The sequence below is a fragment of the Amphiura filiformis genome, unplaced genomic scaffold, assembly GCF_039555335.1.
Source record: "Amphiura filiformis unplaced genomic scaffold, Afil_fr2py scaffold_28, whole genome shotgun sequence".
In the NCBI taxonomy this organism is placed as follows: domain Eukaryota; kingdom Metazoa; phylum Echinodermata; class Ophiuroidea; order Amphilepidida; family Amphiuridae; genus Amphiura; species Amphiura filiformis.
In genome coordinates, this window is record NW_027305492.1 from 749,979 (window position 1) to 769,861 (window position 19,883).

At 37.2% G+C, this 19,883-nt stretch overlaps 1 protein-coding gene across 1 annotated transcript in view; it reads left to right on the forward strand.

Moving 5' to 3' along the window:
* LOC140143768 (BRCA1-associated protein-like) overlaps positions 1 to 18,277 on the forward strand; it is a 78,112-nt gene extending 59,835 nt beyond the window's left edge. Inside the window, exons 11-15 of the mRNA XM_072165581.1 lie at positions 7,486 to 7,598; positions 7,926 to 8,015; positions 9,607 to 9,780; positions 10,676 to 10,771; positions 16,871 to 18,277. Coding sequence (XP_072021682.1) covers positions 7,486 to 7,598; positions 7,926 to 8,015; positions 9,607 to 9,780; positions 10,676 to 10,771; positions 16,871 to 17,050 — 653 coding nt within the window. The 3' untranslated portion in view covers positions 17,051 to 18,277. The remainder of the gene's footprint in view (positions 1 to 7,485; positions 7,599 to 7,925; positions 8,016 to 9,606; positions 9,781 to 10,675; positions 10,772 to 16,870) is intronic.
* The last annotated feature ends 1,606 nt before the right edge of the window (positions 18,278 to 19,883 follow it).

Below are 19,883 nucleotides of genomic sequence, written 5' to 3' on the forward strand. Positions count from 1 at the left end.
CACATTTAACTGACTGTAAAATGCACTGTCCGTGTAGGAAAATCACTAACCGTTTAAATGTTTTAAAAAAATTGTTATAAATTCAAGGTTGGAACCAGAGAAAAACTGCTATTTAAAGTTTTTATTCACAGCTGGATAAAGTTTTACAATTTAATTACTTTTGCTTCTATTGAACAGCTAGCAATGCATGTTAATTCAATATGTCCCTGGCTGTTCAATAGAAGCAACAGTAATTTAAATGTAGAACTTTATCCAGCTTCGAATAAAAACCTCAGAACTTTTAGTTTTATTGATCTCCTCCTTACTGCATAAGTGTGGAGTGAGCACATCAATTGATGAAAAAAATAAAAGATACTCCAAACAATTGTGGAATGTATAATAATAACAGTTGAGTTTAAAAATAATGGAGTATTTGCCAGATTTTGGGGACCAGTTTAAAACCTGAACTTGTTTTTATTCATGTGCTGCAAATGCAGCAAGCAAAATTATTTGCATATTTATACATTTCCTAACATGTTTGTACACATGGCATTTTCCATTTTGAGATACAATCAAAAACAGTATATGGATTTCTATGTAAAATATATTAGGAATTTGACCTTTGATGAGCCATAACTTCACTTCCAGATGTCCGATGAAGCTGGTTGAGGTGTCATTATAAAGCTGAAAGTACACTCTTTCAAAATCTGCAATAAACAGAAAATGACCTAGGGCCGACTTTACTACCACTTCGTGGTGGATGGTCACATATATGCACTCAAATGCAAGATTTATGACTGTGAATTAGAGAACAAGGAAAATAATAATCAACATATACCTACTAAAAACTCTTACCTCTTAATTTTCATACAATTTTGATAGCCGACGATATATATGAGCTGTATTATTTTGTACCATACATTATAGGCCTATTTATAGTGACGTTGCTAAAACTGGAAAAACCCTGCTGTACATATCACCAGGAAGTTGGATATCAGTGTATACATGTACATGCAGTATTCATGGTATATGTCTAGACAACTCTGTGCTATACATGTACATGTACGGTCACACGTTCATGTACATGTTCAGTGTACATGCACTGCAGTAGATATACATAGACATACAATATGCATGCCAGGCCTGGGAATTCCCCTCAATATATTTATATTTTCACATAGAGTTAATTTTCAACAACAAAATAAGCCTTTATGTTTTCTAACAGATTTTTTTTCCATTATGTTTAAGCCTAAATATTATGTATAAATATAGTCATTATAAATTATAAAGAAAACAGCACTTGAGAAAGAAAATTAATCTTTCAATATTTTCTTTAAGGGATCTGCAATGAGCGTTTTTGAGTGTTTCAACAGTATTTTTTGTGGGACATGAGAGCACATCAGACATATCGAATTGCATTCTGAATACGAAGAAAGTCCTTCAGATATCAAATAATTTTGATTTTTTGAAATTTGCAATGTAATACACATTTTATGGCAAATGATTAAAAATTGATATTTTTAATATTTAACAGTACTCGAAGTAAACTTTATAAATCTAATGATTTTATACTTAAAGTGTATGTAGCTGGGAGAAAAAGCCGACGATCAATTGAAAATTTTGACCTTTCATATTGAAGATATGGATTTTTTTTCCCCAAAACACAAAAAAAATAAGGTCTTTTGGGGAAAAAAATCCATATCTTCAATATGAAAGGTCAAAATTTTCAATTGATCGTCAGCTTTTCCTCCCAGCTACATACACTTTAAGAATATATCATTAGATTTATAATTCTTCACTATATTGAGAGCAGGTCTCTTATTTTATCCCTTGAGAAAGAAAAGTCTTGTCTTTTCGAAACGTCAGGTTTTTAACTTTGTTTAATATGTCTTGTGTTACTCCCCCATTGGATGTTGTGTCATACTTTCCCTGTTTTTAATTTTATCCATTGCTAGTGTGACACTGTTGTGTCCTTTTGGATCCATCCTTTGGTTCCCCGCTGCACAGTGGGCCAGGGCGGAATCAAAGTGTGCCAAAATTCAAAATTGGTGAAAGTGGAATTTCCTATTTTTTCAGTTGTTTTAGAAAGAAAACATTCTGAAGTATATTGTTTGGCCCATAATTTATGTTTCGATGGATTCCATAAGTGTCGTTCAGTCATGAATTTGACCCAAAAGTGCCATATTTTCTCTTAAAATGGTAAAAGTGTGAATTTTGAAAACAACTAATGTAACGTTAGTAAATGAGAAACTGTTGTCTTGCCATTGTGCATATGTCATACCTAATAGTAGTCAAACCAGATAATTAAAGTCAAAATATAAATAATTGTATTAATCAGGAGTAATGAGGAGGCTAATTTGGTGAAATACGGTAAAAATGTGCATTTTTGGGAAAAAATAGAAATTTAGTTTGGATTCCTGTCGATTCCTGTACAAAGATTGATTTTATCATTTGCAGACAAGTCCTAGAACTATGTTGATGGCAATTTTGTTTGCAAATATTTGCCAGCCTGCATTCCAGGGTCCATCCAATGTACCCTATTTGCTCGCTTTTCAGCTGATTTTGATAGATAGCGTACGGGTTTATCGTGTCATGTGCATAGCGCCCTCATATTGCTTACATACCCTGGGGAATTTGCGGTTTTCACTACAACTATATATATGCCCTAAGAAATAGCATAAGGTCTCAGTATTTTAACACATCATTGATCAAGATAATTGAAGCAAAATAATATCATCATTATCAAGGATATTATTTATGCTGCTTAAATCCATCATACCATGTATGTATGGATGTTTTACGCATTAACCATAGAATTGAACTTCCAGATAACATTTAAATAGGCCTATACATTCAATGTGAAAACTCACACAGTTTGGATTAGTTTTGTGACTTTTTTAATCATGATAATGATATCATAAAACAATTTGATGAAAGTAGCTCGATATCACAGTTTCATGAAAAACCCTGAGCTTTGTGCTGTTATTAAGGACATGTGATAAAGTTGTGGTCGTTTCTTTTTTAAATAATGAATATCAGGGAATTAGAGTAGGCCTATTCTGACCTCATTAGCATTTTGATTGAAACGTACATTCATATATTACATGCACATTTTTATTCTGCTTTGAACATTCATATAAATTATAGAATTTATGAAAGAAATTCAAGACACAAAAACCCCATGGTCTGCCAATTTTAAACGTGGCATCTAGATTTGGTATAACGTCTACTTTAAAAAAATCCAATTAACATTTCAATATTGGGCATAGCGAACGACAAAATTACATGGCCTAACTGTATCATCACTGATCATTTGTTTATAATGCAGAATTACAAATTGAATCAGATTACATCATTTTAGTGTCGTTTGTGATGGTGTTGAGCTAGGGTTAATAAGGGTGGGGTCTCCCATTGACGTATGTGCTTGCCGTTTGGGGTGCATTTTCGCCAATTTTGGTAAAGCGATGGATGGGCCCGGGGGGGGGGGGCACCCACACAATTGGTCTGTACGCATGCGTGACAAAAAAACAAGGAAAAGGGGTGTTTTTTTAGGCAAGGCGAAGTTACTGTGAGTGACGCATTTAGGGTCTAAAAACACTGATTTTCAAGAATAAGGGTAGTTTTCTGAAACTGAACAACTTGTTTAGGGTACCTTTTCAAATTTTTGGTAAATTACGAGTCCGAAAAGGGTAAATTTTTTCATTTTTACTGGCCAAAAATCTCATTAGGGGGTAAATTCTATATTAAATTACCTTATTAAGGGGCTAAATTTGCTGTTAGGGTAAAACTCGTTTAGGGGGTGTTTGAAAAAAATTTGGTCACGCATGCGTACAATGTCATATTTGAGTGATCCCCCCTGGTGGATGGGTTTTTACCACAGACGAAAGCGCCCAGTATCATTGGGTATTTTGAGAAACATATTGGTAAAAGCAAAATTGGTTGCTTTTTCAAGGAAATTGGTATATTGATGGGTTGCAAATTAGGGGCAAAATTACGTTTAAAGACAATGGCACCGTTTTGACGTTTTGAAGTCCGGCAGGAAGAATGGTATGCAAATTGTGGAAGAGAAATGAACCCCCCAACATTTAGTTTGGCTGGTTGTTTTTTTCCTTATATTAAACAATTAAAATGTCAGCATCATTAATTTGATCTCGTGCGCTAGTTTGTAATGTTTGAATGTTTCCATGTTCCAGTGTATGATGCGTAGGCCTCTTCCCTTGTTTGTAAAATATCAGCATTTTATTGATGTCATACGTACTAGAAAATGCCGTCAGTGAATTTTGCAGCCCGTATAACCTTTGAATATGCTATTTGATAATACTTTTCCAATCGGACATTTGAATTCCTGTTGTAACAGTAATTAGCCAATCACGGCTCGGTATTTTAATGACGTCATATGCCTTGGAAAATGGCTCTATTGGATTCCGGAGTCCTTAAAACCCCTGATTTGGAAGTTTTAATAATAATTCCTACACAGCCATTTGAATAAGGGTGGTGCAATAATTATGTGTACCCCGGGGTGAATTATAGGGGGGCAAAGATTTTTGGCAGGCCAAAAGGGGGGGCAAGCATTTTTGGCAGGTCGAAGGGGGGTCAAGCGATTTTGGCAGGTCAAAGGGGGGCAAGCAATTTTGGCACAGATATTTTGGGCACCGCTTCTATATTACGCCTAAAAGGCGTAGGAAAACGCTATTAACACGCTCAAATATGCAAAATTTCCTGTCGCTGCGCGCATTATATGTTAAGACAATTGAAGGTTTTAAATTGGGTTCCCAAAATCTTGCATGTGTAAGGGGGGGGGCAAAGATTTTTGGCACGCCAAAAGGGGGGCAAAGGTTTTTGGCACGTTGAAAGGGGGGCAAAGGTTTTTGGCACGGCCAAAGGGGGGCAAGCGATTTTTGGCAGACCATTTTGAGAATTCACCCCAGGGGTACACATAATTATTGCACCACCCCTAACTGTGGGAGGAATAATTGACCAATCACATTTCAGCATATTAATGACGTCATACGCTTTCCAAAATGTCATCATTGAATTTCGCACCCCCTAAACCCCTATTTTGCTTTTTCAATTAAAATTTTAACATATATCATTTGAAATACTGTTGTAAAAATAATCGACCAATCACCGTTCAGCATTTTGATGACGTCATACATTTTTTTAAATGCCTCCATTGAATTCTGCAGCCTCAAAAACCCCTAGTATATTCATTTTACCGTGTTTGTAAACGTTTGATTGTCCGTTTATAATTTTGGCACACTTTGAGGCGATTCTGGCCCACTGTGCGCTGGTCAGTTGGAACAGATTTTCCCTGTTTTTATATAATGTAAAAAAAGTCACCCATTTTTTTTTCTTAATTAATGGTTTCTATGGGGCAAGAAATAGTCCTAAGTCACGGGGAAGATTGTTAAAAGTAGCCCAATTGGGCTATCAAATAGTGGGTTTGGCAATGCTGCTACTCGGTCAAGTGTGACATCCTGCAAATTAAAAGGGAATTTCCCCAGGTTTATTATCGTGTTTAATAAATAATTTTCACAATAATTTCAAGCTTGTTTATAATAGAATAAACTGGAAAATTATGTCTTCTGTTTCTTATATAGTTATTGATTCATTTATTTAAATATTTGTGTCATTATTTAATTTTGCTGTTTTTAATAAATTGATTACATTGTTGAAAATATATTTGACTGATTCCAATAGAATTGGTATGGGCATGGAAACAGGCATACTTGTTATTGTGCAAAGCAAGTTCAAACACACTTTTAAAGGGAAATTATGGAATTCCTGTATTGGTGTCATTCCAAAATAGCAATGTATTGTCAGCATATATATATGTGTGTATGTGCATACTCTATCTGATTAGACAACTAAAGGTTAAAAAGGCAGTTAACCTTTGTAGTTATTTTTTTTATTGTATACTAGTTCACCTGTAACTTTGAGAGAACTGATAGCGATGCTATTTGACCCCTGATGAGGATTCTTTTTACCACTTTTAAGCCCGATTGGGCATACTCTAACGTTTGACCCCATATGAACTTTGCCCTCGAGTGACCTTGGTTTGATTTTGTTCATGCGCCTGTGATATGGAGAATTACTTTCACCAAGTTCAAGCCAAATCAGGCAAGTTTAAAATTTAGCCCCTGGATAACCTTTGACCTCGGATGACCTTGAATATATTTTTATGTGTTCCCGTCATACAAAGGATTCTACCCACCAAGTTTAAGCCTGATCGGACAAAGTTTGAAATTTGAACCTTCCTTAATAACCTTTGACCTCTGTTGACCTTCATTTTATTTTGCGCATATATTCCCCTTGTATCAAGGATTCCACCCACCAAAATCGGACAAAGCTTGAAATTTTGACCTTTGACCTTGACCTCCGATGACTTTTAAAACCACCAGGTAAACATGCTTTTGCAGATACCTATCCATATCCGAAATATGGCACTGCGAAACGCATAGCCGGACAGACAGATAACTTAGCTCATTATTTTAGTAGTATAGATATAAGCCTATGTGTGACAGAAATGGAGAAAAGATTTTGCCAAGTCCAATTTCCAATAAAGTTTTCTGACATGTTTTGACCTTATAAACTTGAGAAAAAAATTAAAATTGTTATCAATTTTAACAGAGGAATCGTGGATGAGGGTTAACAATCTCTATGCCAACAAGAGCAGCTAATGCTGCTGAAGTCTCGCCTGAATGAATTATTCACAATTTAATTAATATTGAGCCTAATCAGAGCAATTTGAAACTTTGACTTGAAGTAACCTTTGCTTTGCTTTTAACATGTTCCTCGACCTTCTCTTGGAGTTTATATCCACTTTGAGCCCAATCACAGCTATTATAAATGTGACCCCTAAATGACCTTTGACCTCAACATCCTTCATAGTATTATAAGGCCCCCCCCAATGATCATTGTTACCAAGTTTGAGTTGCTTAGTATAATGATGCTTTTGGAATTAATGGCATCTATTTTACAAAACATTAATCAAATAAGCACATATATACAAAAGTTTTATTCAATACTGAACAAATACATTACAGTCAGTCTACTCTAAAGTACAAAGTACCGACTCGGAAGCACACATTGTGCCGACTTTGAAGGCACGCATACCTCAGCAGAGACGCAGCACTGCACACTGTTTACGCACTGTATACGTGAGCGTTGTCACTTTGTACTTCAGAGTAGACAAACTGTAGGGCAACCGAATCAGCATTAATGAATAATGCACATACAGACAGAAATAGTGATTGTATTTCTGAACAAAAATAGGGATGAATGACAAGTTGGGGACAGCCCAAATTTTGCCAGATGGGTGGGCCCAATCCCCATGATGACAAGCACAACTTACTTTCAGGGTGTACATTTCAGGATTAATCCTGCATTCCAAGTGTTTATATATATTCCCTTCTAAAAACTAACTATTTTCAAGATTTTTTTTCAGGATTTCTGTTGACACCTTCTTACATCCTAGTACTTTTTGTTCTGTCTTTTTCTCATCAGATAATTATGTACATAGATTAGTACAAACAAAAGGAGATGGTAAGCCTATAGAATGGAACAGAACAAGTGGAGAATCCAGTCATGAAGAAAAGTTAGATTCATTACAATTAGAGGTAAGAATCCTAGATGGGGGTAATTATGTACTCTCAATGGAGCAGTGTAATACACTCGCAAACACAAAATCGGAATCAACTTTGATTTGTGGGGTAAAGGGGGGGTATGTGGAAGAGAAACAATGAAGCAATTTATAATTGATATGAATAATACGAATTAGGCATGTGGTTTTTTTTTCTGAAATTGTAGTAGTATGTAGTATAGGGTGGTTGAGAAATCAATCATGATTTATTTTTCCTTTTGGCTACACCGGTGCAGGTGGTAGCCACCATGCATTGATCACTTTGTGTAAAATTAATGCTTCCTTACTTGTTTTCTTTTTGCAGTATACATATTTATTAACAAGTCAGTTGGAGTCACAAAGAACATATTTTGAGGATAAGATGGCCTGTATGGAACAAGAAGCATTGGACAGGGTAGGTATTTATGTGTACTTGCATAGCTTCAAAAGAAAAGTTATATTGTAGAATTGGGCTAAAGAAGTCTGGCAAAACAGACATATTGAATTATCATCCATGTGGACCAAAATAGCGCAGTTCTGACATTTTTGAGTGAAATTGAAATATGACATACTCAAGGCTAATATATGCCCAAAGATAACGCTATGGTAAATCCACCATCTTGGTTTGTCTCTCATTAGTTGTATCTTTAAGCTTTAACCCTATTCTATTACCCCCTATCAATTTAAGCTGGAAATGGCTTAAAATGCATGTAAAAAAGTTATTAACACAAATAAGGTCTTATCTTTGGAACAGTTTTGATAATTTATCACTTCTTTATCAACAAAACACCTTTTTTCCAAATATAACTACCATTAACACATCATAAAATGGTTTAAAATGTTGGAAACCTGCATATTTTGACAATTTTTAGGCCAAATTTTGCCCTAAAAATAGCCCAAAAATGTCCATAAACTTCTTAAAATATGGTCCAAAGTAACTCGGATTTCTTTTTATTATATGTAGAAACACGGCAGTGTATTTAAAACTGTATAAAAATGCCACATTGATGTACTCATACACTTCAAAATTGTAAATGAATATATTTTTTTGATCATATTTAGCTATGAGCTCATTAATTATTCATGAGCTAATTTGCATAAAATTTATATGATTAAATATTAAACTTGTTTTTCTAAAAGCTTAAAGTCCAAGCTTGCCAATGGTATGCCACTTATTGGTTTTTACCCAACCAATAACACTGCAACGCACTAGTTAATATGATATCTCCACACCACTCAAATATACCACTTTTGTGGGGGTAATAGAATAGGGTTAAACCATTACAAAGGTTTGTGTATGCAGCGCTTAGCGTGTGTTTTTGGCACAATGCGTTACATGCAGAATGCAAAAAACCCCACACTTTGAATCAAAGTTTGTCGCGCACATAGCAAGTTGTTACTACAGCACCCAAGAGGTCAAGATTTAAAAACAATACACAATGTTTTGATATAGTCATAATAATGAAATAAAAGATAGCACAATACAAAATTTACCTGGATATCAAGTGGAAGAACATTCCAGTATTTACAGGGTCTATACCTACAGGATTGTTCTTCTTCCTGGGATAGACCTCCCAGATGGACCAACAAGAACATTGAAAAGTTTTGACCTCCAGCTCCTACCTTTAGAGTGAGTTTCAGAAGTGAAAGTAAATTGAGAGGAGAGATTAAAAGCCAAAAGAAGAATCTGTTCTATCTTTGATTATTTTTTTTTCATTGAAGAACATTCATTAACACTAATGGCCCAGGGGCTTTTTGGATGAATGGACAACTTCTTTTCTTGGGTGCGGTTTTGAACCACAGGGATTTACCTTGCCCGGCCAAGCTTTCCGTGCCCATATGAGTACTCGTATGATGACGCAATTGCATCACATAGGATACCTGCACTTGCAGATATGCTTTGTGGAATGAGTTTTTTTGATGTTTGGACACTGCCACTGCTTTGACACGGTATTTAATATTGATTTCATTTTATTTTTGTGTTATTCCCATTTCCATGGTGACAGATATCAGAAGTTGAGGCCAGATCAAAGAAAACTGTAGAAGAATTAGAGCGAATGGAGAGGTCCATGCAAGCTATGTCAGCCGCTGTCAAAGAAAAGGTTGCATTGGAAAAGAAGTGCAACCAATTAAGCAGTAAGCTGAATAGAGTCAACACACAACTAAAGGAAGAAAAACAGGTGAATATATAGAATATTTTCATTTATTAACATTCGGCCGAAGCCTGGCAAAGCCCAATAGTGCTCAAAGGCTACTAAATAAAAGGGATGCCAATCGAATATAACAGAACACAGATATGTGAAGAGGTCCAATTTTAGAGGCTGGAGGAAAACCAGAGCACCCGGAGAAAAACCTGCATGGATTGACAACCACACTCACATGTAGCAACGCGGGGAATTGTACCCGGGACGAAGTGGTGAGAAGCAAGTGAGAAGACCACTACACTAACCTGTTGTCATTAATTCTCTGTTATATTGGTAACAAGCCTAACCCATCAGTTCTCAATAGGCAACCCGCTGGCCAGGTAGTTGCTGGCCTTTGAGCAGCTCTGAAATGTACGATAAACAAAGCAAAACAAAGCAGTATTTTGCCCTCAAGCACAGATCTGTGAAACATGTTTGTCCCTCGGTGTTCCACAAGCAAATACAGGAGTAAAGCTTTGAAGCTGATTTCAGCCATTTTGGTTTTGATATTCAGCTTTTTTGTACACTTTATACTCTGTACAAAAGTATATAGGAACTGTTTTCAGCTTTCTTTTTTACGTGGAGACTCACACCACTGCAAATATAATTAAAGGCCCATTTAGTGATTTGCTCATCAGGACAATCGTAAAAATCATCAAAATTCAGATTTTGGATACCTTTGTAATTGTTATGTGCTAAAATAAATGCACCATGTCATGACAGAACTTGGTGTTGTTTTGGCTAATAAGTATTCTATTACATTAAAAAATACTAAGAATATTTATTTAAAGAATATTTACAAATAAAATACAAATAGAGTTTATGTATGAGTGATTATATTCATCACACTTAATATTTGGATGAAATCTCAACTATTTTTATATCCTTACAGTTGAACAAATGTTTAGTAGAAAACCAACATGGCTGGCAGGAGAAACTGAATGCCATGCAGACCAAATTGGATGAAGACAGCAAGAAGAAAGATGCGGTAAGTTTGAGGTCTCATGTGTTACATATTTTATAGAGCACTGCACCAAACACATAAGGCCAAGGAAAGTCGATTTTGAGTTTCCCGTCACCCGCCCTCACTTCATTTTCTGACCCTCACTTGAATTCATTATTGTGATTTTCCAAAAAATACCAATGAAAACTGGCTATATTTGCAAAAGAATTACGAATATCCCTTTATTTTTTGTGGAAAAATCAAAATCAAAACATACATTTTGCTGTCACCCTTGCAGACTCTTTGTAATATACTTTTGAATCTCATTTGGGCTAAACATCCATCTTCAAGTGAGTGAGCGGCAAATAACAACACATTTTACATGCGTGTTAGTCATATAATGAAAGGCAGACAAATAATGAATAATGAAAAAGTTGCCTCACTAGTTTTCAGAAATTATGTGACGAGAAACTCAAAATTGACTAATAGGAAGCACTTTGTTATCTCCTTGGGTGGATGGGGGACTGAGTAGAATAAATGAGATGAGGGACAGGAGCAATGAGCAAGTGATGTGAGTGACTGACCGGTTACAGGTTGATAGTCCAAATGGTCATTATACCATTTTTCACCCTGATGTGGCAATGACGTCAGTAATCATTTAATTGGGCGCAGCCTCAAATCACTAGCGTTCGCTCAAAGCACTGGAGAATGCATGCCCACGTTTAAAGACGCAGCATGGATGTGTGAGCGAAACAGATGTTTCAATGCATTGACGTCACTGCCACATTGGTGAAAAAAGGTTTAGTTTGGAAACCCAATCACTTAGTTATAAACTATACAACCCTAAACTTCACCTAACCCTAACCTAAGCCCTAAACCAGGAGGGTGAGAGTTTATGCTGGGTCAAGTGGTTACAACAATGCTGGACCTAAGACACATCATTTTTAACGCATCCGCGTTCGTCACTACAGCTTTAGTCTCCACCTTTGCAACACGCTATATGTGGAGTGACTAGAATCTCACTGATGGCGGAGGAGAATACTAGCTGATAAGACAGTCTAATTCTATCAAGCATATCGCCATCATATCCCATTGATTTCCTCAACAATCGCCATCATATTCCATTGATTTACTACAGAATATATTGTATGCTCAACATATAATTTGAAATTGTAAACCTATTAACTTATTTTTGTAAAAGTATATTACGACACATGAATAACCTCATTTAGGAAGCAAAATGGCCCGGGGGGGCCACTCAAATATAATGATGTAAGCATGCGTGACCAAAAAAACGCGTGAAAAGGGGTGTTTTTCTTGGTTGAGCACGTTACGCTGCGTGACGCGTTAAGGGGTAAAACCGCTAATTTTCATGAAAAGGGTAGTTTTAAAATCGTTTGTAACGCATTTAGGGTACCATTTTAATCCGCTTTTCAAATCTGCTGACACTCCGATCCTGGAAAGTTTATTCACTCACCGGAATTCCCGGCGTAGAAATGTTTACCGTATACTCCAAATCTAAAGTGTCACGGTGTTATGCAAATATTTCATGACGTGTTATATGTGATTTAATCATGGCCTCGTACTTCTATGTAAAATACCGTTTAGAATAAAAGACATGCATATTCATTTATGACATCATATAAAATTTGATTGGTATATTAATAGTTCAGTGGACAGACGGATCGACGAAAATATCGTGTGTTGGCCTACTCGCCGACATCATCCTAAATTTCAAAAAGATTTTCAGGACTTTATAGATTCCTCATGCATTATTTATTACTACTGTAGTAGATTTGTGCGTTTTCTCCACTGAAGAATGTAAACCTAGCTTCTCTGGATTACTTAATGAAAATTTGCGGTAGAAAGCATGGAAAGAGCATGCGATAGCGGGACACGATAATCAACTTTAGGTGCCGAATTCGGAATTAAATACAACGTGAATACTGAGTATTTAAACGTTGCTTCTGTATAAATTACGCTGTATATTGGTATTTTATATTCTCACAAAACTACTTTATATGAGAATCCAGCAGATTCACGTAACAAGCTACGAATCTGAAGGCCTCATATATACACTCTGAATTCATCGTGTCATTATTTAGGCTATGTATTAAAGTGGTATGGTATGGGCCATATCCAAGAGGGGGTAGACTTGTTCAATGACATGTTAGTCCAAAAAATTGTTCTCAAGTTGTCAAAATCCATCAAAACTTGTAAAGTGGGTCAAATTTATACACAAACTTGTTCAGGGGGTCAAAATTAGACACAAACTTGTTTAGGGGATCAAAATTAGACAAAGACTTGTTTAGGTGGTCAAATTTTGGGGGAAAGCGCGCTAAAAAACTTGCTTAGGGGGTTATTTTGCTCACGGAGGAAAACTTGTTTAGTGGGTGTTCCAAAAAAATTTGGTCACGCATGCGTACACTGTCATATTTGAGTGCCCCCCTCGGGCAAAATGGCCACTAAATGCCGCCTGTTGTCTAGACCTTGGACACATCATCCCGAATCGTCACATGATTGTAGTCGCTTACCCCATATATAGAATCCCTACCTAACCCTAACTTTGACTCTGACTATAATCCTAACTTTGACCCTTACCTATCCCTAACCCCATTGCAAATACCCTAACCTTATTCCTAATCCTAACCTAAAATGCCTTAAACCTTAACTTTGACCCTTTTCTAACTAATGACCCTTCATACTAACGGACTGTTCCTAAATGAGCAACTGACAGACTGAAAGAATGGATGAACTAGAGCTAATTGCGCATACACATATACGCGACCTTAGCAATAGCTAATTAACTATGGCTAATTAGCCCAGCTATCTAGCATGCATGCATGTATTCAGGCATATAAACAGCCAGGTACTAGGGACCAAATTGTCAATATCAGGAATGTGATTGAGAAATGCAGAGAGCATAGACTTCCTCTTTACATGTGCTTCATAGATTACAGTAAAGCTTTTGACTGTGTTAGCCACCCTCAGATGTGGGAAACTATGAAAAAGATGGGTTTCCCAAGTCATCTTGTGGATCTGATCAGCTGCTTATATGAAGACCAAGAATCGGCAGTCAGAACAAGTAGTGGAGACACAGATTGGTTCAAGATTGGAAGAGGCTTACGACAGGGCTGTGTGCTATCACCAAACCTATTTAACATCTACTCTGAAGACATAATGAGAACAGCTTTGGAGGGGTTTGAAGGTGGAGTGAAGTTTGGCGGTACAAGAATTACTAACCTGAGGTACGCCGATGATACCACTCTTATTTGTAGCAGCAGAGTAGAGCTGATTGATCTTTTGAAGCGCATCAAAGAGGCCAGCGAAGAAAAACACCTTCTCCAGAACACAAAGAAGACAAAAATAATGGTTGTAGACAGAGAGCGGAAAAGTGATGAGTTTGTGATAGATGGACAGCAGATTGAGGAGGTGAAGCAATTTGAATATCTGGGTTCAATGATTAACAACAGTGGTGACAGCACAACTGAAATTAAGAGAAGACTGGCTATTGCAAGGACAACTGTGCAGGGCATGTCAAGCATATGGAAAAGCAGAGGCCTATCCATTGACCTCAAGGTACGCCTACTTCGTGCAACTGTGTTTTCCATTGCCACTTATGGATGCGAGTCTTGGGCTATGAAATACTTTGGCCATATTGTCAGGAAACATGGAGGTGTAGAAAAACAGATTTTGCAAGGGGCTATGGAAGGCAAACGAGGAAGAGGACGTCCACCAACATCTTGGACTAATGACGTGAAGCTGGTTTCTAACCAGGGAATGCAAGGTGCAACGCACTTGGCATCAGATCGAGTGAGATGGCGTACTCTTGTGAAGACCACAGCAGCGCTACACAGCGCCACCTGACACAGAGAGAGAGAGAAACAGCCAGCAGTAGTATTATGCTGATTTTACTGAGAGGTCTTTTTTGAAATGCACTGTAATTTGAAATTGACCATAGGGACAATGGGAGCAAGGTTAATTTGTTAGCTCACCTATAGCATATGTGAGTTCAAAGGGTCCAGTAGTTTGGTGTAATTCATTGGAATATAGGCTACATGTAGGCCCTATAACTAGAACTGAAGTTTGTAGTATCATATAATTAGGCCAAGTAAAATAAAAAACACGTTTCAAGTCCGGTTTTTGTAAAAAGGAGGAAGAGGGGGCTTTTATTTTATATTTTCATGGCAAAATCGGTGTGAATACCCATAATTTGAGCTGTTTTAGCATACACAATAATGCCTGGAAAAAGGAGGAGGTCTCTTTTTATTTTTGTTCTGAGGATATAGGCCGGCCCCTCTAATTTTCATAAAACCTGCCAAAAGTGTTTCTTGTATATTAGCAAGGCTATAGAAATATTTCTGCTTCCTAGATATATTTTTTGAAAAGTTATAACTGAATAAATATATAATTGAAGAAACCTCAAAAAAGGAAGTGGGAGGGTACGTGAAACATGTTTATTTTTTTATTTGGCCTTATAATTATTAATTATATTACATCATTATTTTCCATAGTTGTGAAATCATTTTGTTAAAACCATAAATTATTCAATATTCATGTAAATATTTCTGTGCAACTTTGGTCATGCGCTATTAGAGTGCGACTTCCTAAGGTATTTTTCTACATACCGGAAGTAATATCTGCATGACCTTTGACCCCAATGACCTTGGACCCCAATGGATGAATACAATGTGTAATGTTATCATGCTATATTAAAATTTGTGGAATGACATTTTTAGTAACAGAACAGAAAATCACATCAGCCATAATGACCTTCGTATGACCTTTGACCTCAAGGCTGATGCATGTGTCAAGTGACATCATCTTGCTGTGTAATTTGTGTAAGGAGTAGCAGTTTTAGTAAAAATAACAGGAAATAACATTTTCGGCCATAATGACCTTTCCATAACCTTTGACCTTGAGTTGGTCACGTGACATTTGTGCCACCAGCTATTGGTCCTGATGACCAATTAACACTGTTGTACCATATATATTTGCGACAGCAGCGGCATTTTAGGGTATTTGGTCATATACCGAAAGTATCCCCTTAATGACCTTTGACCCCAATTCTGGACAATAACTTTTAGACACTGGGTATTGCTGATGCATGTACCCAAGTGCCATCATCGTGCTGTATAATTTGTGGAAGAAGTAGCATTTTTAGTGAAATCACGTTTTTGGCCATTGACAGGAAGTGGATGACCTTTGACCTGAAGTTGATCATGTTTCATTTGTCCCCCCACCCAATGGTCCTGATGACCAACTATGGTCAACATGGCTCAAAGCATATGGCTACCGTGGCTCATTATAAGATTGACAGAAAGAAAGAAAGAAACAAAGAACTTGACAGAAACAGACCTTAGCAATTTTGCAAATTGCTAAGGAATGATGAATTGAGTGACTGAGCAAGCAAGAAAGCAAGCTAACCAGTGAGGCAATCAGTCAGTGACAGTGCATGCACCAAGTTAATTATTTGTGAATGACAAGAGCGAAAGAATGTGGGTGTCTGTGTGTGAGGGAGTTTGATTTTGCCAGCAAACGAGGATACACACTCGCACTTCACATGCAAACCGCAGACCACCCTGCAATGGGGGACCGTCCTCGGTTTCTGGAGGCCTGCAAATGACCACAAATGCATGTATAATGTATTTGCAAAATACAACCTCTATCGGCATATATAAGAAATAACGTCCGCAGTTGTCAGGTTAAATTCCATACACAAAAATACACAAACAAAATGGCGGAAAACGTCCTCGGTATGGAGATTGAGTACGGATTCAGATAGACGACCACGTTTGCATGGTCCTCAACAGTGTCCACGTTTGGAGGCGATTACACACGTGGGGGTGGGTTAGTGTGTGTGTAAGCAAGGGAGCAAGCAAATTGATTTTGTCCTTTAGTGTACTTGTACTTACTTATATCACAATGGGCTATTCCACTTGAATTCCATACACCCCCTATGGAAAACATGACCTTCGAAAGAGAGTGTGAAAATGAGGTTACCTGAATCTACACCACCACCTCCCCCAGCTCTGTGAGGGACATTAGGGTCATGTTTTCCATAGGGATGTATAGATTTCAACTTGAATAGCCCAATTTTCCAACTAAAACAAAACTTAATTATTTTAAATTTCTATGCAACAGGAAATCCACGATCTGAAGGAACAACTACGGGATGTCATGTTCTTCCTTGATGCCCAGCAGAAGATAAATGAGACCTCAGAGGACACGAGGCAGGAAATACAGGAAGGACAGATACTTGTTGGAGCCGCTGCTCCTGATCCTGCCAAGGCACACAGGAAGGGAAGGAAGAAAGGAAGGTAGCAGTGAAGGATGGAAAATTATGTTAAGGAACTTTACCGAAATTTGAAAACTGAGCTATCCAGATGATACTGATGAGCTTTATCAAAAGAGCCATATTGGGCTATTGTATTTAAATTCCACATTACCCGTGTGGAAGATTTTGGAAATATCTGCCACGGGGGAGTATGAATTTTGAATGGAATTAGCGCATTAGGCAGCTCCATTTGAATTTCATACACCCTCTGAGAAAGATTCAACCTGAATCTTCCAGTGAGGGAGAGTGAGTCTCAAATGGAGCTGCCAATGTGTAAATTACATTTGAAATTCATACTCCCTCTGTGGAAGATATTTCCAAAATCTTCCACAGGGGTAGTGTGGAATTTAAATGGAATAGCCCATTATGAAATCTGTTGCCACGAAATGAGAGGAAACTTGCAAAGTTTTATTTTAGTTACGTCCAGAATTATTTTCTCTGATCCTAAACTTAAAAATGATATAACTTAACAGGGTTGCTCCATCGCATGGTCTTCAAACGTCAATATTTCAGTGATGAATTTCTATTGTTTTTTGACATGTACAAATGAACCACATCTCCCTTTCTTTCCTGGCCCTAACTTGATGCTCATTTTGTGAGCACATGTCTCATGTGCAATTCTGGATCCATTGTAGTAGATGTCACAGCCACAAACTACTACTGACCATGTATCAACTAAGTGCCCATGCATTGTAGGCTGTGAATTCTTGGATATTCATGAGAGCCAACTGTTCAATTGTACCGTGTCTAACAACCATGCCAGCGTTGCGTGCCTATACGCAATCGTGATAGACCGTTAAAATGTGCGGTAAGTGCGTAGCAGTTTTGCCTGGTGCATTTCATGGAACAATCAGCCCTCATTATCGGGTGATGCTGAGACTTTGACTGCTTGGATGTGGTCTGTTATCTTTTTCGTTCATGGTCACAGCTATTGATTCTCCAAATACCTTATCCAGCATTAAAGGATTGAGAACCAAACTTAGAAAAGTTTACTGCTATTTGAAATTGAACAATTCAGAAAGATATATGGAAATTCCATTGTAGTGAAGTGCTGCTGTTATATACTGATCCTGGAAAGACCCACATGAAAAGAATAAAAGAAGTTAGTAGTGGAGGATTGAACATTATGCCAAGGAACTTTTACCACTGCTGAAATATCCAGCTGAACCCTTTCAAGAGAGCCAGGTGCAATTCCATTGTAGTAAGTGCCACTTTTTCTAATCCAATCCAGCAAAGACACACAAAAAAGGGAGGCAGCAGTGGAGATTTGAAAATTATGCCAAGGAACTTTTACCACTGCTAAAAAATGAACTTTCCAGCTGAACCCTTTCAAGAGAGCCAGGTGCAATTCCATTGTAGTAAGTGCCACTTTTTCTAATCCAATCCAGCAAAGACACACAAAAAGCGAGGCAGCAGTGGAGATTTGAAAATTATGCCAAGGAACTTTGACCACTGCTGAACCTTTTCAAGAGAGCTGTGTGCATTTCCATTGTAGTAAGTGTACTGTTTCTGATCCAATCCAGCAAAGACACACAAAAAAGGAGGCAACAGTAGAAATTTGAAAATTATACCACTTTTATCACTGCTGAACTATTCAGCTGAACCTTTTGATTCAAGAGAGCTGTGTGGAATTCCATTGTTGTAGAAGATGCTGCGGCGAGTATTGATCCTGCAACCATACGCAGGAAAGGATGGGCGAAATTAAAGGGATCGGGGTACAAGTATTGAAAATTAAACTTTTGAAAGCTGGACTTTGAAACTTTCATGACTTAAATGAATTTGTTCCTGTTCAGCAAAGAGTGCAATGCCATTGAGGTGCATTTCATAAATGATATAATGATATTAAAGGGATGTGAACTCATCTCTCATTTGTATTGGGTATCAGAAGCTAGACAGCTCAATTTTCTTATTACCCCAGTCAAATTCAACGCCTTTGATACAAGATACGTTCCATTTATAATTGATTCCATAATACATTGGATTGTTGGGAAAAGGTTATAGGTCATTGGACCTCGACCATTGTCCGAAATAGGTAACAGAATTAAGTGTTATTGATCTCTTCCTAACTGCATAGTGAGCCTGGCAATTGATAATAATACCTGCACAAATATGAAGGTTACTCCAAACAGTTGTGGAACTTATGATAATAGATAGTGTGAATGAAAACATGGTGAATTGTGGCAACCACCAGAAGAAGTATGTACTATCCTATAGAGCATTGTTGTACACATTTTTGCTTCTAAAATCAAAACCGCCGGAGCAGTATGACTCAAAATTTGGAAACAATATTGTTTTAATGATAGGCCCACAGACCCTATTGTTTAGGCTCTGTGATAGACCTCAATGTAAGATTGGAAACAAAACATGAACAAATTGGACCACACTCCTTCAAGCAATGTGAAAAAGTATGAAAATGCTGTGTCCTATTTCAACAAAACTGACACAGTTAATGATAACAGGGATGTGAGAGGCCACAGACCAAAAAAGAGGAAAGTGACTGAAAAACAGCGTAAAATCAGGGTAAAAACATCAAATATGAGCTTAAAATAAAAGAAAATGCGTAAAATTTTGGCAACAAAAAAAGAGGGAATCGGCTGAAAAGAGGAACTCTCACACCCCTGCTGATAAGGAGAGCCAGAACTTTGACATCAAACCATAACTGGATCCCAATAGTAGTTGGTAGAGCATCAGATTGTACACTGGAGGTCCAGGGTTAGTATTCCGGATGGCCAGTGGATGTGTGCATGTTGAGAATTTTAATTTGTTTTTGCTTGTACTGTAATAGAATATGTAGTAAATACTGTTATAATTATAGATAAG